At 47.3% G+C, this 15,727-nt stretch overlaps 2 protein-coding genes across 4 annotated transcripts; both read right to left on the bottom strand.

Moving 5' to 3' along the window:
- Positions 1-625: 625 nt before the first annotated feature.
- Positions 626-15,471, bottom strand: LOC144129251 (serine hydrolase-like protein). Of its 2 annotated transcripts, XM_077663264.1 has the most exons (4): positions 15,349-15,471; positions 9,729-9,783; positions 8,195-8,359; positions 626-4,744 (listed from the first exon to the last, which is right to left on the bottom strand). In XM_077663264.1, exons 3-4 carry the CDS (start codon positions 8,355-8,357, stop codon positions 4,002-4,004), a joined length of 906 nt encoding a protein of 301 aa, XP_077519390.1. In that variant the 5' UTR covers positions 8,358-8,359; positions 9,729-9,783; positions 15,349-15,471; the 3' UTR covers positions 626-4,001. The 2 variants fall into 2 exon arrangements, with proteins under 2 accessions (XP_077519390.1, XP_077519389.1); XM_077663263.1 differs by lacking the exon at positions 9,729-9,783.
- On the bottom strand, positions 10,328-15,441 carry LOC144129252 (serine hydrolase-like protein). 2 transcript variants are annotated; one of them, XM_077663266.1, is made up of 2 exons: positions 15,331-15,441; positions 10,328-13,216 (listed from the first exon to the last, which is right to left on the bottom strand). In XM_077663266.1, the coding sequence occupies exon 2, from the start codon at positions 13,112-13,114 to the stop codon at positions 12,212-12,214; it is 903 nt and encodes a 300-aa protein (XP_077519392.1). In that variant the 5' UTR covers positions 13,115-13,216; positions 15,331-15,441; the 3' UTR covers positions 10,328-12,211. The 2 variants fall into 2 exon arrangements, with proteins under 2 accessions (XP_077519392.1, XP_077519391.1); XM_077663265.1 differs by having other exon boundaries at positions 10,328-13,220; positions 15,331-15,427.
- Positions 15,472-15,727: the final 256 nt, after the last annotated feature.

Here is a 15,727-nt window from a genome sequence, read left to right as displayed (position 1 = left end):
CGTAACATGCTGCTGCATACAGAGCAGCTGTGCGGTACAACCTTTGTCACAAGTTTAGAACCCAGGGGGAGCTGCTTCTAAGCCGTAGTGGGGCTCATGTAGGCGGAAGGCGGAGGTGGGGATGACAAGCATTCTTTGGAAGCGGGCCTTCAGACTCGGCTTGCCCAACGGGCTGACTGTGTCACCGAGGGGCATAGCTCTTCGCCATTCGGCGGGTTGGCCTGCTGCGTAGACAGTCTGTAGACTTCTTATAGACTCTATATACTTTCAATAGGATTTGTATTGCCTATAGACTATTCTCAAGCATTTGTCCATAGACAGTCTATAGACTATAGACAGAAGTGTATGGGCAGTCCATAGACCGTCTAAAGAAATTTTTGTAAGGGCGCCCCTCCCACTCAATGAAGTTTATTGTCTGTCTGTTCCATGCACAAAAGATCTGGGACGCTGCCGATGAATAAGCAGTCATATAGTCACACAGCATGGCATAAATGCACACTACTCGGTCTTTAACTTTTGACAACAGTTATACATGTAAATTATCCGATCTATTTTATATGTGTCAGCTGTTTTATCAACTGTGCTGACGACAGTTGTGTGTTTGTAAGCAGCATGAGGCAAAAGCGGTGTTGCAAAACAGTTTATTAAACGAACACTCTTCAACCGCAACATACAAATAACAAGTTCCGCGGCAACAGGGCGCAAAATATCACTCTTAGAAGCTCACGCACTTCTCAACACAAGAACCGGCTCGTGACAAACAAGTTTGCGCTTGCATTGCATTCACATCATGTGCGTACGAAAATAATCACACCTTTTCAAACCTTGGCGCAACACTTGCAAACCTTCAATACAAAACACTGAGCATTCTCTAATTTTCTAGCTTTTTCACAACTCGTTCCTCTTCGACTACACAATTCGCTACACACTGTGGGCAGTTCGACCCTATGTTCACGGGAGGCTATAGCTAAGCAGGCGAGTCGGTGACACATTTTAAGGGCAACAGCGCGAAAGACGTAGACGAAAGGAGAGGAATCACAGGACGACTTCCCTCTCTTCTCGTCCGCGTTTTTCGTGCCGTTGTTCTCGAAAAAAAAAAATCAAGGAGGCGTATGGTCATGGCGCCTTCCCCCTTCACAAACCCTACCTCCTCCATTTCTTGAACCGGGGCATCAAGCAGGAGCGGATTTATGCATCCTCCCCCCGCCCTTCCAAGAGACAAATTTTGCATAGGAAACACACGCTGAACGCCTTTTTTTTTTTTTCGACGAAAGCAGTCCAAGAAATACGCCCTTGCGATGGAACCGTCCCCACAAACAGTGACCCGTAAATCCGCCACTAGCACGAAGGCCGAATAATGACGTTACAGGGCTACAGAAGGCTCAGAGAATACAGTCAGGTTTCCTGACGCCCGCACTTCTTCTCTGCGCAAACAAATTAAACCTGTTCCTGTGGTGGGAAACGTGACAGAAAAAAAAATATAAAGAAAAATGTATCTACTGAACGTCCGAAATAAATGCGAATGTGCTCAAAAATGAAGAAAAAATCTCCTAAGATTTGGCTTCCTCCTTTGAGAAGCTAGGCCATCCATCATATAAGAATAAATGACCACATAGCGAGCAATTCCCCAACCTCCTTGAACAAGTTCTCGCTGATCGGAAGATGAATAACATGGCAGTTTTCCGTTACCCGACTTACGACAACGACGGCGATTACCCTTGAAAAACTTTCATAAACAGCTATCAGTGTGAAGCATCTTTTACGATAAGCCCCGCGAATAAACCTTTATTACCCTGTGTCTCACCCTGCACGTATAGATTTTATACAAAGAAGCTACCTACTCTTCGGCGCTAAAATCGAGCATCGGAGGCCCTCTTACAACAGGCAAGAAATAAACTTGAAGAGTATTTGCAGTCGCATCTCAATGGCAGAAAGAGAAAAGGGAGATTTTCGGCTGCAAATCGTTTCGCTGTCTCTGTTTCCCGATGCACAAATGCATCGTGCGTAATCAGACCACACATGCAGCTGCCTTTTCTCACACACACACACATTTTAGCAGCTCACTTGAGGAATGTTATGAAACCATAAGTCTGAAAATTGTGGCCGGGATTTCACAGTCGTTCAAAGGACATTCTTGATAGAAGGTTGTCGACAAAATAAACGTATTAAAAAGTGCCGCCTTGCAGCTGCTACAATTCAGCAATAGCAATTTACAAACAGTGCACGCATAGACATAGTGTGTTTGAACATACATGGTTGCTATAAAGGACAGGCAGTAGCTATGTTTTCCGCAGCACGATGTTAAAGTGCTCTTGTGTTAGATCTAGGACACTGTACACTACGGCATAACAGCTACTTTGCTGAAAAAAGAAACCTTCCCTGAAAGACAGTCGCTTGCCACAGCACTCCATGAAAAGCTGTTACAGCATGACCCCAAGTAAGACATCACGGAATTCTAAATAACGCCCTGAGGATATGTTTGGGCTGTGCGTGTGCAAACAAAAAATAAACTTGACACCCGTGCTTGTTCCTCCGATTAGAGGCAGTATAGCGAGTCCATAATAAACTAGGCTCGCTGGATAATGAGCAATAAAACAGCATACGCTAGCAGCAGCGAAAAACAAGTGCACAAAATCCCGTGCGTAAAAATAGGGATCAAGAGCTAAAAACATTCATAGCTTTACAGATTATCAGTGGATATATGAGGATACATTAGCTTGCAATGAAATACGCATGTAAAATTTCTTTGCAGTTTATAAAAAATCATTTCATTAAAAAACAAAAACTTTAATGTGCGTTTCCGTCCGAACCATTCAAGCTACCGAACGCATGACAGCAGCTATCACTGGCGCACGTAGCCCTGCTTTTGTAGCATGCTCGCCTCTGCTATGCGCTGTTCATCAAGGGTCGTCCTTTCCTTTAAACACTTAAGCACCGAAAAACTAGTCCGCTGCCCAGCGACAGATCCAGTCAAGCGTGCGGTGATCTGTAAACCTTTTATATAAACCGTATACACCATAGCTTCTCTTTTAGAGACCTTGGAGATAAGCTTGCTACGCTTGTTTCCTAATGCTGCCCAAGTGTGGCAAAAAAAACGCTATCTTCAACTGATGGTTTATGGGTGTTTAACGTCCCAAAGCGACTCAGGCTATGAAGGACGCCATAGTGAAGGGCTCCGAAAATTTCGACCAGCTGGGCTTCTTTAATGGGCACTGACATAGTACAGTAGAGGGGCCTCTAGAATTTCGTGTTTATCGAAATTCGACCGCCGCGGCCGGGATCGAACCCGCGTCTTTCGGGTCAGCAGCCGAACGCCATAACCACTGAGCCACCGCGGCGCTATCTGCATATGACTTGACAAATGACAAAAGCTCGAGTGTATCTAGTGAGATAGCCGCTAACAGAGCGGCGCACCTTTCCAAGTTTTTAACTACTTTGCTCGCGATACCTTTTAGCGCCATTTTGTTTGCACTTGCCTTCTCAAAGTTTGCAAAAGCAGATAGGCAGCAAAATTGGGGAAAGAAAAATTTTAATCTTCGTTTAATTTTTGATACCCTTCGTAACGAATAAGCAGGCACTGCTAATTTCTAGCGTGTGAGTGAAGGCCGGTGGACCTACGTAAGCTGAACACCTGGGATATTACCTTGAATCTTCAGAATCTCGTGTGAACCTGACGAGAGCGACCGAAGGAGCTGATGGAGGATGATTTTGACAACCTGCACCATTCCAGTCGCACAACTGCTTAGAAACAACGGCTCTCACATTGTGTGACACGCACAACGTAAGGGCCGAGCAAAAGCACTGTGGCACAATTCTGGAAACAAATCGAGTCGTCAAGACTAGTCAAAGGCATCCTCACGTAAGCCCGGCGTTTTCCCCCTTAGCAAATATACCCAGTGTGAACAGTTTCAGTCCTACAGAGTCCCCATTAGCTGCTTGCATCAGTGTCAGAATGCGACTCTCGACTCCGAAAAGGAATGTTTCTGCATCGCTTCAACGTCTTAGTGCGACGCTATTCCGGCTAAAAACTCGTTAATGAGCGGCGCCACTCTCTCGGGATGGTTCAGGTGGACGTAGTGGTTTCCCTCGACCTCGACGTGCTTGAAGCGCGGACAGCAGCGCTTGTACAGGGCGAAGAAGCGGTCCATGCTATGGCGCATGATGCGCTCGTCAATCTCGGCCGCCGTTATCATGAGCAGGTCGCAGCGGAGCTTCTCCATGAGCGTGTACTGAGAGTCCGCATCCAGCAGGACCGTGCTGATCACCTTGGTCCTCTGGTCCGTGCGCAGTCTCAGCTTGCCACTGTCCGCGTCATCTGGGACGATGTCCCTAGCCATGAGGATGCGCATGGTGTCCGTGTTCAGCGTGCGCTGCGTGGCCTCGTCCAGCCTCTTGAGCAGCTCTTCCTCGGTGTAGGACGGCGGCTGGCTCAGCTTCGCTTCCAGGTGTATGAAGCTGCTCATCAGCTTGCCGGTGTCCTGGCTCAGGCGCTCGCGAGGCACGTGCAGCGGCGCGTACAGATCGAGCGCCACGACGCACTGGACGCGGTCCGGAAAGAAGCTGGCGTACATCATGCCCACGGTGCAGCCGAAGCTGTGGCCCATGAGGCAGAAGCGGTCCCACTTGAGCTGCTGCACGACGCGGCACACGTCCATGACGTACTCGTGGTAGCTGTAGCTGCAGCCGGCCGGCTTGTGCGACGACATCCCGTGGCCGCTCAGGTCCAACGCGACGACGTACATCTCTGGAGAACAGAGGCGAATAAAAGTAGGCGTCAGGGCCCCTACAAAAATAGTCTATAGACCTCTTATAAACTCTATTGCCTTCCTATAGATTTTTCTTTTCGTCTATTCATAGTCTATATACTGTCTATAAACGAAAGTCTACTAAAGGTGCATGGCCATAAATCTATAGATTGTCTATAGACTGTATATAGGATTTTTCGAAGGTACGGCGATGTTCGACAGAGTCTCATCATAAAGAAAGTTTAGCGAATTTATTTCGTATAAGTGTAGGCCTTTGCTATACCTCGGCACAGACCCTAATATCCTGATGAAATTCGATGCTCTCGTTTAGTCTTGGTGCAGCTGCAGGACATTTGGAGTGCGGACAACTAATTCTGTGTCTCCGTTTACCATTACAAGCAACGCCCAATGCTGCAATACCAAGATTTTTAACCTCTAAAAAGCTCCTGATTGACGGAGCTCTCGTGTGTCGTGCTCGTCCTGGCCCACGTGTTGTTTCGCACTGCTACAATAATTATGTTACACCAACTAGCACGACAGCACTAAAGAGCACTAAATAGTACTTGGCTATAGCCAAAACAGTGACAATCCCCGCTGTCTTTAAAGGCGGAATGGCCGCACTCGACGTAACCGCTTCCAGCACAGAGAAGTCTCCTGAAGAAGTTGGAATGTTGACATGAATACCAAGTTGAGGAGGTTTGGTGGCTATGTTATTATGCTGCTAGGCATGCGAGGTCGCGAGTTCGAACTCGACCCCGTAGGCCACATTGTGGTCTAGGCGAAATATAAAAACACCGGCGCACCGAAATTTAGGAGCGCGTTAAAGTACCCAATACGGTAAAAATTAATCGCTAGCACTCCAACAGATGGTGTGCTCCATAGACCCTGGTGCAGCTTTCGCACGTAAAATCCCAGAATAATTAACTACTTGCTCATGAGTAGCCTGCATAGCATGTGCGGCTCTTATATCAGTAAGGTTGGGACAGCAGAAACTAAGTCCGTACAACCGGGGGCTTTCCTTCGGTAGGAAGCACCGCATCGCGTATCCACAGCCGCCACCACAAACGGAATTCATGTCACCGGCGTGTCCTAAATGATGTGCTTTTGTTGGCCGATTGCGCAACGGCTGCATCAACGTTAGTGGCATGGTCGCAAATTGCACCGCATCCTTGAGGCTGTAGCTTCCGAAGTTCTCATCAAAACAACCGACATTAAGGTCACCGTGCACCTCTCGCTTCAAACGCTGCCAAGTCGGTATGAATACTTTACGAGTACAAATAACATCTTTTTTTTTCAGAAAGCATGCCTCCACCTGGGCTTCCCTGCTCAATAGATAGTTTTGATTTTCCTTAAGGCCAATCTGAAGAAGTGTTCCTCTCCAGAAAGAATAAAATACCTCCTTGCGAATATTTCGGCACTGCAAAGCAAACGACGAAGAGCGCCTTATACGGCAAACCAGGCTTGGTCGCCATAGAGGAACTGGCCGTAGCCTGTCGACGTCGCAGCAGCCTATTTCAGACTGTTCATTTATTCTAGAATTAATTTACCTGAATATTAACGGCAAATGTTAAAAAGCAAGCGCATGTCTTAGCATCCAAACAAAGATAGAGCATACCCCACTTCACCTTGTGCCATCAGCACGAAAAAATAAGCTAACTACGAAAGCCACTTCAACGTACTGGTAGAGGAAAACATAACACTGCAGTCAGAAAATGACGAGCAACACACCGCGGTGGCTCAGTGGCTTGAAGCGTTTAGCTGCAGACCCAAGGTCGCGGGTTCGATCCCGGCCACGGCGGTCATAATTAGACGGTGGCGAAACGTCCTTGTGCTGTACGAAGCCAGCACACGATGAAACAACACCAGGTGGTCCATATTAATGCGCAGTCCGCTCCTACGCCATAACTCATGTACCTTTTGTTGCTTCGGCCCATTAAACCCCCAACTAAAAATGTATAAATTGAGAAAACGACGAGAGCAACAAGTGTTGCCCACCATGCTCAACATCGGCCGAAAAGATGAATTATTAATGCAATGCCAGGTTCCAAGAAATAAAATCTGACCCGCTTCCGTAGTCCATTTACTCTTCCTGGTAACAGTGCACGTGTCCACTTTCGGTATTAAGCATCTCTAAACGCTTGAGAAAAAATGTAGAGTGTAGATTCGCCCACTCCTTTTCTCAGCTGGCAAGCAGACCTTCTAGCCAATACATATTCGTAAAAGGAGTACACAGAACTTTAGCTTTGGAACGCTTAGCGCAACGCTTAGCGCTAACCAACACTTAGCGCAGTACTCGAAATCTTAACACCAGGACCACAATGAATTCCTCACTTTCCTAATTTGCTGACGGAGACTGCAGCTTTGATTGGACTTTCCGGAGATGCTGAGATCAACCATACTATTTCCGATGTCGAAGGTAAAGAAAAATTGCAATGAGCCCGTCATTTACGCTAACGTCATGTCATTCTTCTTGCTGCTGGAGGATCGAAAGTAATTCGGCCCGTTTTGTATACTGCACCAAAGCCGTATATTGCGTGGGCTAGTGGATCTTATTACCACCAAGCAAAATCACGAGGAATCATGGCAGGATAGGGAACTTCATTCAATTTCAGCGTTTAAGCTAGAACTCGAGGATAAAGTTTGCGCACCTGCCTAAAAGCACGCAGTTCGAGCCCTGCAGGCGTGTGCATACGTCATTCACGTGAAAAAGCCTCGTGTTCACTGCGCATAAATTATACCACGTCAGGAAGCTCGTCGCAGTCAGCGTGCCAGTACGAAGGCGGTATTAGAGCTCCTAAATAATCGGTGCAACGGTCTGCAATATGCGTACACGAGGACGCTTGGTTCCTGATTGATGAACTGGTTTCTGCGTTCCAAATCAGGGCAGCCGATTACAAACCACGCGCTTCGGATTATTTTAGACCATTTACTAATTTAGATAATCGCACAGAAATCTTCACAATATGGGCGTTTTTGCGGTTCGCCTCTATCGAAGTGCAGCCGCGGCAGCCGAGATTAAAACGATTCTCAAAAACAGCGGCGGATAATGCCGCCTTTTACCATGTTTATACCGCGACCCAAAGCTTGCTTGAAGTGGCTTAGCAGACACGAGGTTGAGGCGACGGCTTCTAAACATGCGTGATTAACTCGCGAGCGAGCAAGAACACCACATTTGTAGGCACCGCCGCTTCGCACTCGTATCTCCCTGCCTATATATAGATACCAGCATGGATACCAATGAAAGTCGCCGCTTGTACTCTGTCTCCCCATTTTTTTCACAGAGGAATGAAATGCCAGAAACCCCACCCATAGAAACCGCCGCCTCACGCTGAAAGCAATCGAGGGAGTTGTCAGGAGAAGTTAAATGCGGACTGGTATACATATCGTGCTAACTAGCAAAGCCGAAACACCAATAACACGGGATAACAAAAAGAAAAAAAACCGTAAACCTGGTGCGAGCAGTGGGATGAGGGTGTCGAAGGTGCCGGCATTGTTTCGCCACCCGTGCAGTGCCAGGATGCGGGTGGTGGCCCGTGCCGCGTCGCCCCACAGCTTGGCGGCCAGGCTGCCGTACGGGACAGTGAACTGGGATTCTTTGCACTCGGTAGGCATGCCTGTGCGCGCACAAATGCATGAGGCCGTGAAGCAAGCGTGAACACGGTACCCGTTTCCAGCTGCAAGATAAGCCGCAATCTACGGCGCTGTCATAACACAGCTCACCGAACCGAATGCGGCTTTGTAAGCGCCTTTGTCTCGCCACGCTCGTATTTATGTTATACCGCCGCGCCAGCTCGAAGTTTTAGGATCCGTCTGCAGCGCATCCGTCTGCAGCGGATCCGTCTGCCGGATCCGCTGCGGATCATCGCGGTTCAATTCCTTTGTCAAACCACGGCAGCTAGCCCACCAGAAAGCCCTTCTTTCATAGCAGCTGCCTAAGACCGCTCCCAAATGTGACCTGCGGCAGGCGTATGCAGCGCCACCTAAGAGCTCTGGCTCATCAACCGCTTTCGAACAGCTCTGGACATGCTCTGCTGGAGTGGTAAAGCTGACCACAACTGCTGTGATTAAAGAACTCCCTGCTAGAACGAATTCAGTGAGATTGCCGCAACGTCTGTGTCGGCACCCTGGTAAAAATGGTCTATAGACAGTCTAAAGACTTCTTATAGAGTCTATTGCCTTCCTCTAGATATTTATTTTTGTAGATTCATAGTCTACAGACTCTCTATAGAAAAAGGTCTAGTAAAAGTGTGTGACCAAAAATCTATAGATTGTCTATAGACTGTCTATGGGATTTGCATTGCCTATAAACTGTTCTCTAAGGTTTGTCTATAGACAGTCTATAGACTTTATAGACATAAGTCTGTGGACAATCTATAGGATGTCTAAAGAAATTTTTGTAAGAGCAGACGCCACAAAAAAAGTAGTTAATTTGGGAAACGTGATACGCATTACTCTGCTGTCTTCACTGTACGTGGCATTCCTTTAACTTAGCAACTTTAGACAGTGCTCTGCTTGTGTACGCCGATTAGTACCTGACACAAAATAAACCTTCCAGCACAGCTGCTGAAGCAGGAGAAGACAACACATGAAGCACATGTTAGCGGGGCCTTGGAGGTCACCCCTGTATGGGGGTCGCACTGAGGTACAGTCGCCCACGATCTATAAATCCTAGGCAATAAAATTGTTTCTCTCGTTCTCTCACCAGGGTTTAAATTTTTCGAAAAATAAATGGAAAACAAGCCATGTTTCTCATGCGTATTGCAAATTATCCCTTTGAGACAGCATTCGTCCCCTGTGCAGTAGACACCCGCGTTGGGTAGCATCCGGTGCATTGAGAGCATGCACCGACACAAAAGGCAACAGTAAATACCAAATGCCGACAGCTACAATGAAAGACTGCCACCCGAACAAAAAATAAAAAAGCAATTGGACAGGCAGTTATGCCGCTCCACTTGTGGCTTGTCTGCGTTCACGTCAGCTTACTTTTTTCTTCTGTCTTTCCAGTTGACGCTGGTGCTGCTTGTACGCGACCTAGTTGCTGCAGCCGCAAAAAGTGCGCATATAAGAAATATAGAGTGACCGCGTAAAAGGAGACAAGGCAATTGATCATTTCGCGATTGCAAGCGGAAAACCTGCTGCACATCAAAATACGTTTCTAATGGAACAGAGCATTCAGTTTAGCCCATATGCAAATGTGTGCACACCAATCGTAAAAAGGCGATCTGAGAGAAATCGGCAGTCCAAAATGAGTTTTAGCTATCGCAACATCGAGGTTTCCTTGGTTCTGTTTGATTACACAGCTTCAGCGCTTTTTATGCAAAATATCAGAAGTAGCAGAAAAAAAAGAGCGAATACCCTGAAAATTCAGAAACAAACTCCGTTCCATTTGTGTAACCTTTATGCGTGCCCAGAATAGGCCCGGTGACCCAGAATTGGCCCGGTGAAGTCCTTAAATACCACGTGGGTTCACCGTCGATACTTGCAACGGAAACGGAGGTGTTTAAAAGCCTGCATGGACTAGTCATCTAGTGAGTAGTCACAGATGAACCACGCGGGAACCAAGCAAGTAATGAAAACACATGCACGATGTGAATCGACAGCATTCATTTATTGGTCCTCCTTACAGGTAGTGGCTTTACAGAAAGGCACCTTGTTCGAGTCAATAATGTCTGCGGTACGTTTTTTGTACTCCTTCGGTGGATATAAATGAAAGAGCTTAACAAAAATGAGGCGGTGCTAGCACACCCAGTGCGGCATGCAAGTCTTATCACAATCGCTCATTTTGCAAAGCAGTGCGAGTCCTGCGCGGCTGTATAGTAATGCAGTCAGCTGCCAATAAAAATAATAGGGTTCATACCCCTGTATCCACATGCCTGGCGCTGTACATACACCCCAGCGCTTTCATTTGCTCTTAAACGCAACAAGTAGATTCACTCCGGACATGTTCTAAGTAATACAGAGCGCGACTGCGACTGAGTATCAGTAACAAAAAGTTGGTACAGGCATCTACTCTGTTCTTTCTCTAATGTACTGGATGTCCGGCGCAGAAAAAAGAAAAAAAAAACCGAACCCTGTTCAGCAGCACTTAATCTAACAGAAACCCCTTCAGCAGCCACACGTCACACGCACTGTAAAAGTGGTTGAGACTGTCTGCCAGTAGATAAAACATTACAGCTGAAAAACTTGGGGCAGTTCTACGCAGGAGTGGCTGGATCTAACGCTAACCACAAGTCGTTCCAGCGCAGGAGATACACACACTTCAGCAGCTAAGTATGGTTTTCAAAGTTCACATGTTTATAAAGAAATGAGCTCGCTGTAAGCAACAGAGGTGTACACACAGGAGTTTCCTCGTACAGTATTTTGACAGTGATACACACTCCCCTGCGGCTAACATCTGTGTGGGAGCAGAATAATGATAATAAAAATGGACACGCCGCTGCGACACGTATTCAGTGACTCGGAACCTTGATATTTAAAACGTTGAGTGGGCTCACATGCGGCCGCTTCAGCAGTTAGGCTATAAAAATACGCTTATTCGCACCAGAAAATCTCGTGTCAGTGCGTTTAGATCACAGCAAAGTGCTATGTTCACATTCTGTGAAGTTTGTGTAGATTAAATAACTATCCTGTCAGGGTGCACTAAGTAAAAGCATGCCGCAGTAAGTACAATAAGGTAAACGCGAGGTCCTGAAGCCGGAGATTCGGTACAAGCGACGCCATCACAAGTTGTTTCAACTGCGAGACGAACACAGAGATGCAACTTCCAAGTACTGTAATACAAAAGATAATCACTGGCTAACCAGGGCGAGAACGATGCTTTCTCGCGCTTAAGGTACAAACAAACAAGAAGGTAGAGTCTTCGCGAATCCCTTTTCTTAATTTTCTAAGGACATTTAATTTTCTAAGTGATGCGCAGGTGCTTGTGACTAAACTGCGCTCTTTGTGCATTGCGTCCACATTTCACCTCGTTAGAACGTGTCTGATCGTGCCTAGTTATCGGACTGTGGCAAAAACAGCATACTGGCCGGCCTTGCAAGACATTTAAGTACATGAAACTAAGCCCGGGTCGTGCTTGCGGCCTCTTTACCCAAACAAAATTTCTTAACGAGCCTGGTTGGGTATGCGTGACATTTGCTGAGGAGAGGCGCATAAGTTACAAAGAGAAACCTGTGTGACTTTGCTGAAACAATGAAAATGCGGAGCAAGGCCCGGGCTGAAAGCATTAGCCTAAGCGAACGGGTAGCAGATACGCTAATTTTTACACAGAAAAGCAAACTACTAAAAAACACAAAACTCTACACTTATAAATGTATCCGATAACCTGCGTAACGGCGAACAGCTGCGTATGACGGCCGGTCAGAAAGATAAGAGATAAGACCACAACCTTATACATCCATTTTAGCTTCGGCCAATGGCCACAGACGTAATGAAAATGTTCCCATAATAACAGCAACGCAACAAGCGGTCTACAGGTGAGCCTTGCCGACAACAGAAAGGCAAAGGAAGCGATTTATCGCCGGCGCCAGAAGCTCGGGTTGGTTCAGGTGAACGTAGTGGCCACCTTGCAACTCTACGTATTCAAATCTCTTGCAGTGCTTCTTGTACGATTTCATAAAACCCGCCTCTAAATCCTTCAACTGTTGAATAAAAATGCCGTCAGTGGCACGGAAGATGAGCATGTCTCCCTTGTACCGCGACACAATCTCCTTTTGTGTTTCCAGCGGGAGGATGAACGTTCTGTTCGTCTTGGCTCTTATGTCCCTCTTGAGCACAAATCCACACTCCACTGGCCGGGTTCCACGGCTGAGGAGCACTTTCTTGGACTTCTCGCTCAACTGTCCCGGATTGGCGCCTTCCAGTCGTTCCATCAGGTCGTCCATGCCGTACACGGGTGCAGGGTTCTTCGTCAGGGCTTCCAGCTTCAGAAACTTGTTCACACCGTGCGTCAGTACCGGGGGGAGGTACGAGTCAACAATCACCGTTGGCACGACGACATCCAGAGTGACCACGGACAAGACGCGATCCGGAAATAGGCCGGCAAACATCAGTGCCACTGTGCCCCCCATGCTGTGTCCCACGATGCAGAATTTGTCCCAACAGAGGTGGTCCACAGCCCGGCGAACGTCGATGACGTATTCGAGCGAGTTATAATGGCAGCCCGGAGGCCTGTGCGACGAATCACCGTGGCCAGCGAAGTCCAGAGCAACGATCCTCAGCGAAGAGTCCAGGAGAGGGCACAGTGTGTCGAAGGTGGCAGCACTGTCTAGCCATCCGTGCAAAGCCAGGACACGTTTGCCGTCGGCAGGACCCCAAACCTTGGCGGCCAACGAACCGAACGGTACTTCTATACGCAGCTCGACTGGATCCATGATCACAGCTTGAACTCTTTTCTTTCCTCGCTACCTTTCTTTTTCACTGTTTATCAGGCATTCACGAAGACATCAGCTCCAACGCCGGGGATCTTGTGCAGTCTACCTGCAATGCAAGCAACGCATTCTGTGGCCTTATTGATACGTAGCAAAATTTTCTATCGTGCGCGTGCTGTACTAAAAGCCTAATTTAAGAAGTAATTCTGGCAGCGAAGCAAGACAGGAGGTTGTCGGACATTTGATGGCGTGTACTTAAGAATGCGTTGCTTCCATAAGATCCCCGAGTTGATGAACTAGAAAATATCCCCCCCCCCCCCCCCACCTCCGCTTATCCGCTCAATAATCATCGCAAAAATCTTCAAGGGTCTAGAAGCAAAACCGTAAACGGTGCATCCCTCAGAGCTGTTTCTAATAATCGCCTACCAAAACACAGCCTTGGCTGGCAGGAAAGGGATCGGTAATCACGAAGTAAAATCTGCATTCTTCGCGGGAATTCGCGGCAAATACTGTTTAAATCAAGCATGCACCTATCACAAGCATACCGTAAAGTTTTGAAACCGCCCAATAAGGTCGCGCGTAACAATGCAGTAACTTTCTTGTAAATTATTCGAATTGATGTACCTATTCCTGCACGGTGAAACTTCACTGACTTTCAGTTCAGCCAGTTTTAAAGCCACACTTTTAGTAAGCGTGACGTGAAGTACGCGGTTCGAGAGTACAAATGTTAATTGAAAGGAAACGCGGCTAGATATGACATTTGCCTTTCGCACGCCAATCGTTTCTTCACCCACATCATTGTAACTCTAACAGCTAAGAAAACAAATTGCTGTTGCTGACCACTATATACAACTAGACCCATTTCAGAAAAAAATGGACTAGTACACGGCAATCGCTTCTTTTGCCCGTGCCCCCACAACTCCAACAAAAGAGAAGAAAAGCTGTCGTTTGGGCACGATGGATGCCTATAATTAAACCCTTCTGTCCGCAACGCGCTTTATATACAACCCCTGCCGCGGACTTGGGACGAGGTTAATGAAGTTTTCTTCTTCAAGGCCACGGATTACAATCTTATCTCGCCTCGCGGGCCACACTGACAAACTTTTGTCTTCAAACGCCAAAACGTCTGAACCCGCGCTACCGACGCAATGACATGGCGACACTTCGAAAGCCAGCAGTTCAGTTTTCGGCTTTATTTGCCTGTCTCGTCTCCAGCACTCAGTACATCCTATAAACAAAGCGGCATTGTAGTTCGCAAAGTCCGGGGAGGCGAGGAAGTGGCTTTTAGAAGACCAGCCCTCTCAACCACGGGGCAGCACACCCCTCATGCCAGCCATGAGATTCATGACAGCTACCGTTCTTTTGCCACTTCGGACACAGCGACAGTGAGAAAGGAGGGAGTGCTACCCATCGATGATCGCACAAGGTATGTGTAACCACGGGCGACAAGCAAGATGCGGTGAGCAACCGACCGGTGTCAAACCATGACACGTTATAGACACACGACACCGATGGGAATGAAACAAGGATATTGCTGGCACTGTACTTCAAGTATAAATACTGAAATCTTTGGGCCTACAGGGATGCGTGTTTGGGACCCCAGTTAAACGATATGAGACCCTTGTCAGACGTGTTTTGGGACGCTGTCAGACACGATTTACACACACAAATACGCTACTTCCAGCGACTCCCGCACCGAAAAGAACGTCGCATGAATACACCGTCTGCACTCAATCACCGTTCACCACGTCATTACAATGCTGTTCTTCGCTTACCACTGAAACTCGCAGTTAAAATCAACGATCAAAAGCACACGCAAGTGCGCAAAACCCTTCTAGATGGATCTAAAAATGAAAGTCCGCAGCGCCGCCTACGAGCAACACAGAAAAGGTTTCATAATGCTTTTAAGATGTCGACACTAGATGGCAGGAGCTGCCCGAAAGCAAGTCTACGTAGCGCAGTTTTGAGAATTTGATTACTACGTGCCGTCAAGTGGCTCCTGAATTGCGCTAAAAACCGCACACATTGCCTAGCTCTGAAATATTTTTGTAAAGCTAAATTCACCAGCCTATAGGGACGCACAGTAGCGCGTTGTGAAGCGACAAGTCAGCGGTCCATTACGGTCACAGTTCCATTCATTGCACACGCTCGATGAGCTCCATGCAGAGCGTAGGCGACAGCAAAATACTAGCTCAACAGTACGTTGTATTGATGCTTACCGAGGTTATTCAGCTTACCGTTTTTATTCAGCTCTTCTTCGCTAATCCGCACGGTCGGAAAACAAGACCACTAATTTAGTAGCTTCCTTCGGCCTTCACAACTCACGCTCCCGTCCTTCGGGTTTTCCGGCCCAGGGTAGGCAGACTGAATTGTGCTTCTGCTTCACTGCGGTGGTGGCGGCATCTGCTGACAAATTAGCGCACGAAAGTCTTCATCGTATTTTCCGCGCGTCATTTTGAAATCAAGTGAAGAAAGGCGTTGGTTCCGTACTTTACCTGCTCTCAAAGTAACGCAAACGAGTTTCCAACACTACAGCTATGTGTGCGCAACCCTTAATTGGTAATGCATTGACATATATGTTTTTAAGAAGCTTGCTTTGCTTGAAGAAAAACGCTT

This window comes from Amblyomma americanum, chromosome 4 (assembly GCF_052857255.1).
Source record: "Amblyomma americanum isolate KBUSLIRL-KWMA chromosome 4, ASM5285725v1, whole genome shotgun sequence".
NCBI lineage: Eukaryota > Metazoa > Arthropoda > Arachnida > Ixodida > Ixodidae > Amblyomma > Amblyomma americanum.
The sequence above is the reverse complement of the archived record's forward strand: the minus strand, read 5'-3'. Positions and strand labels throughout refer to the sequence as shown.

Coding starts and splice junctions, on each gene's coding strand:
- LOC144129251 (XM_077663264.1), bottom strand. CDS start 8,357: ATGCCTACCGAGTGCAAAGAATCCCAGTTCACTGTCCCGTACGGCAGC. Junction 4,745..8,194: donor CATCCCACTGCTCGCACCAG/GTTTACGGTTTT, acceptor TCTGTTCTCCAG/AGATGTACGTCGTCGCGTTG.
- LOC144129252 (XM_077663266.1), bottom strand. CDS start 13,114: ATGGATCCAGTCGAGCTGCGTATAGAAGTACCGTTCGGTTCGTTGGCC.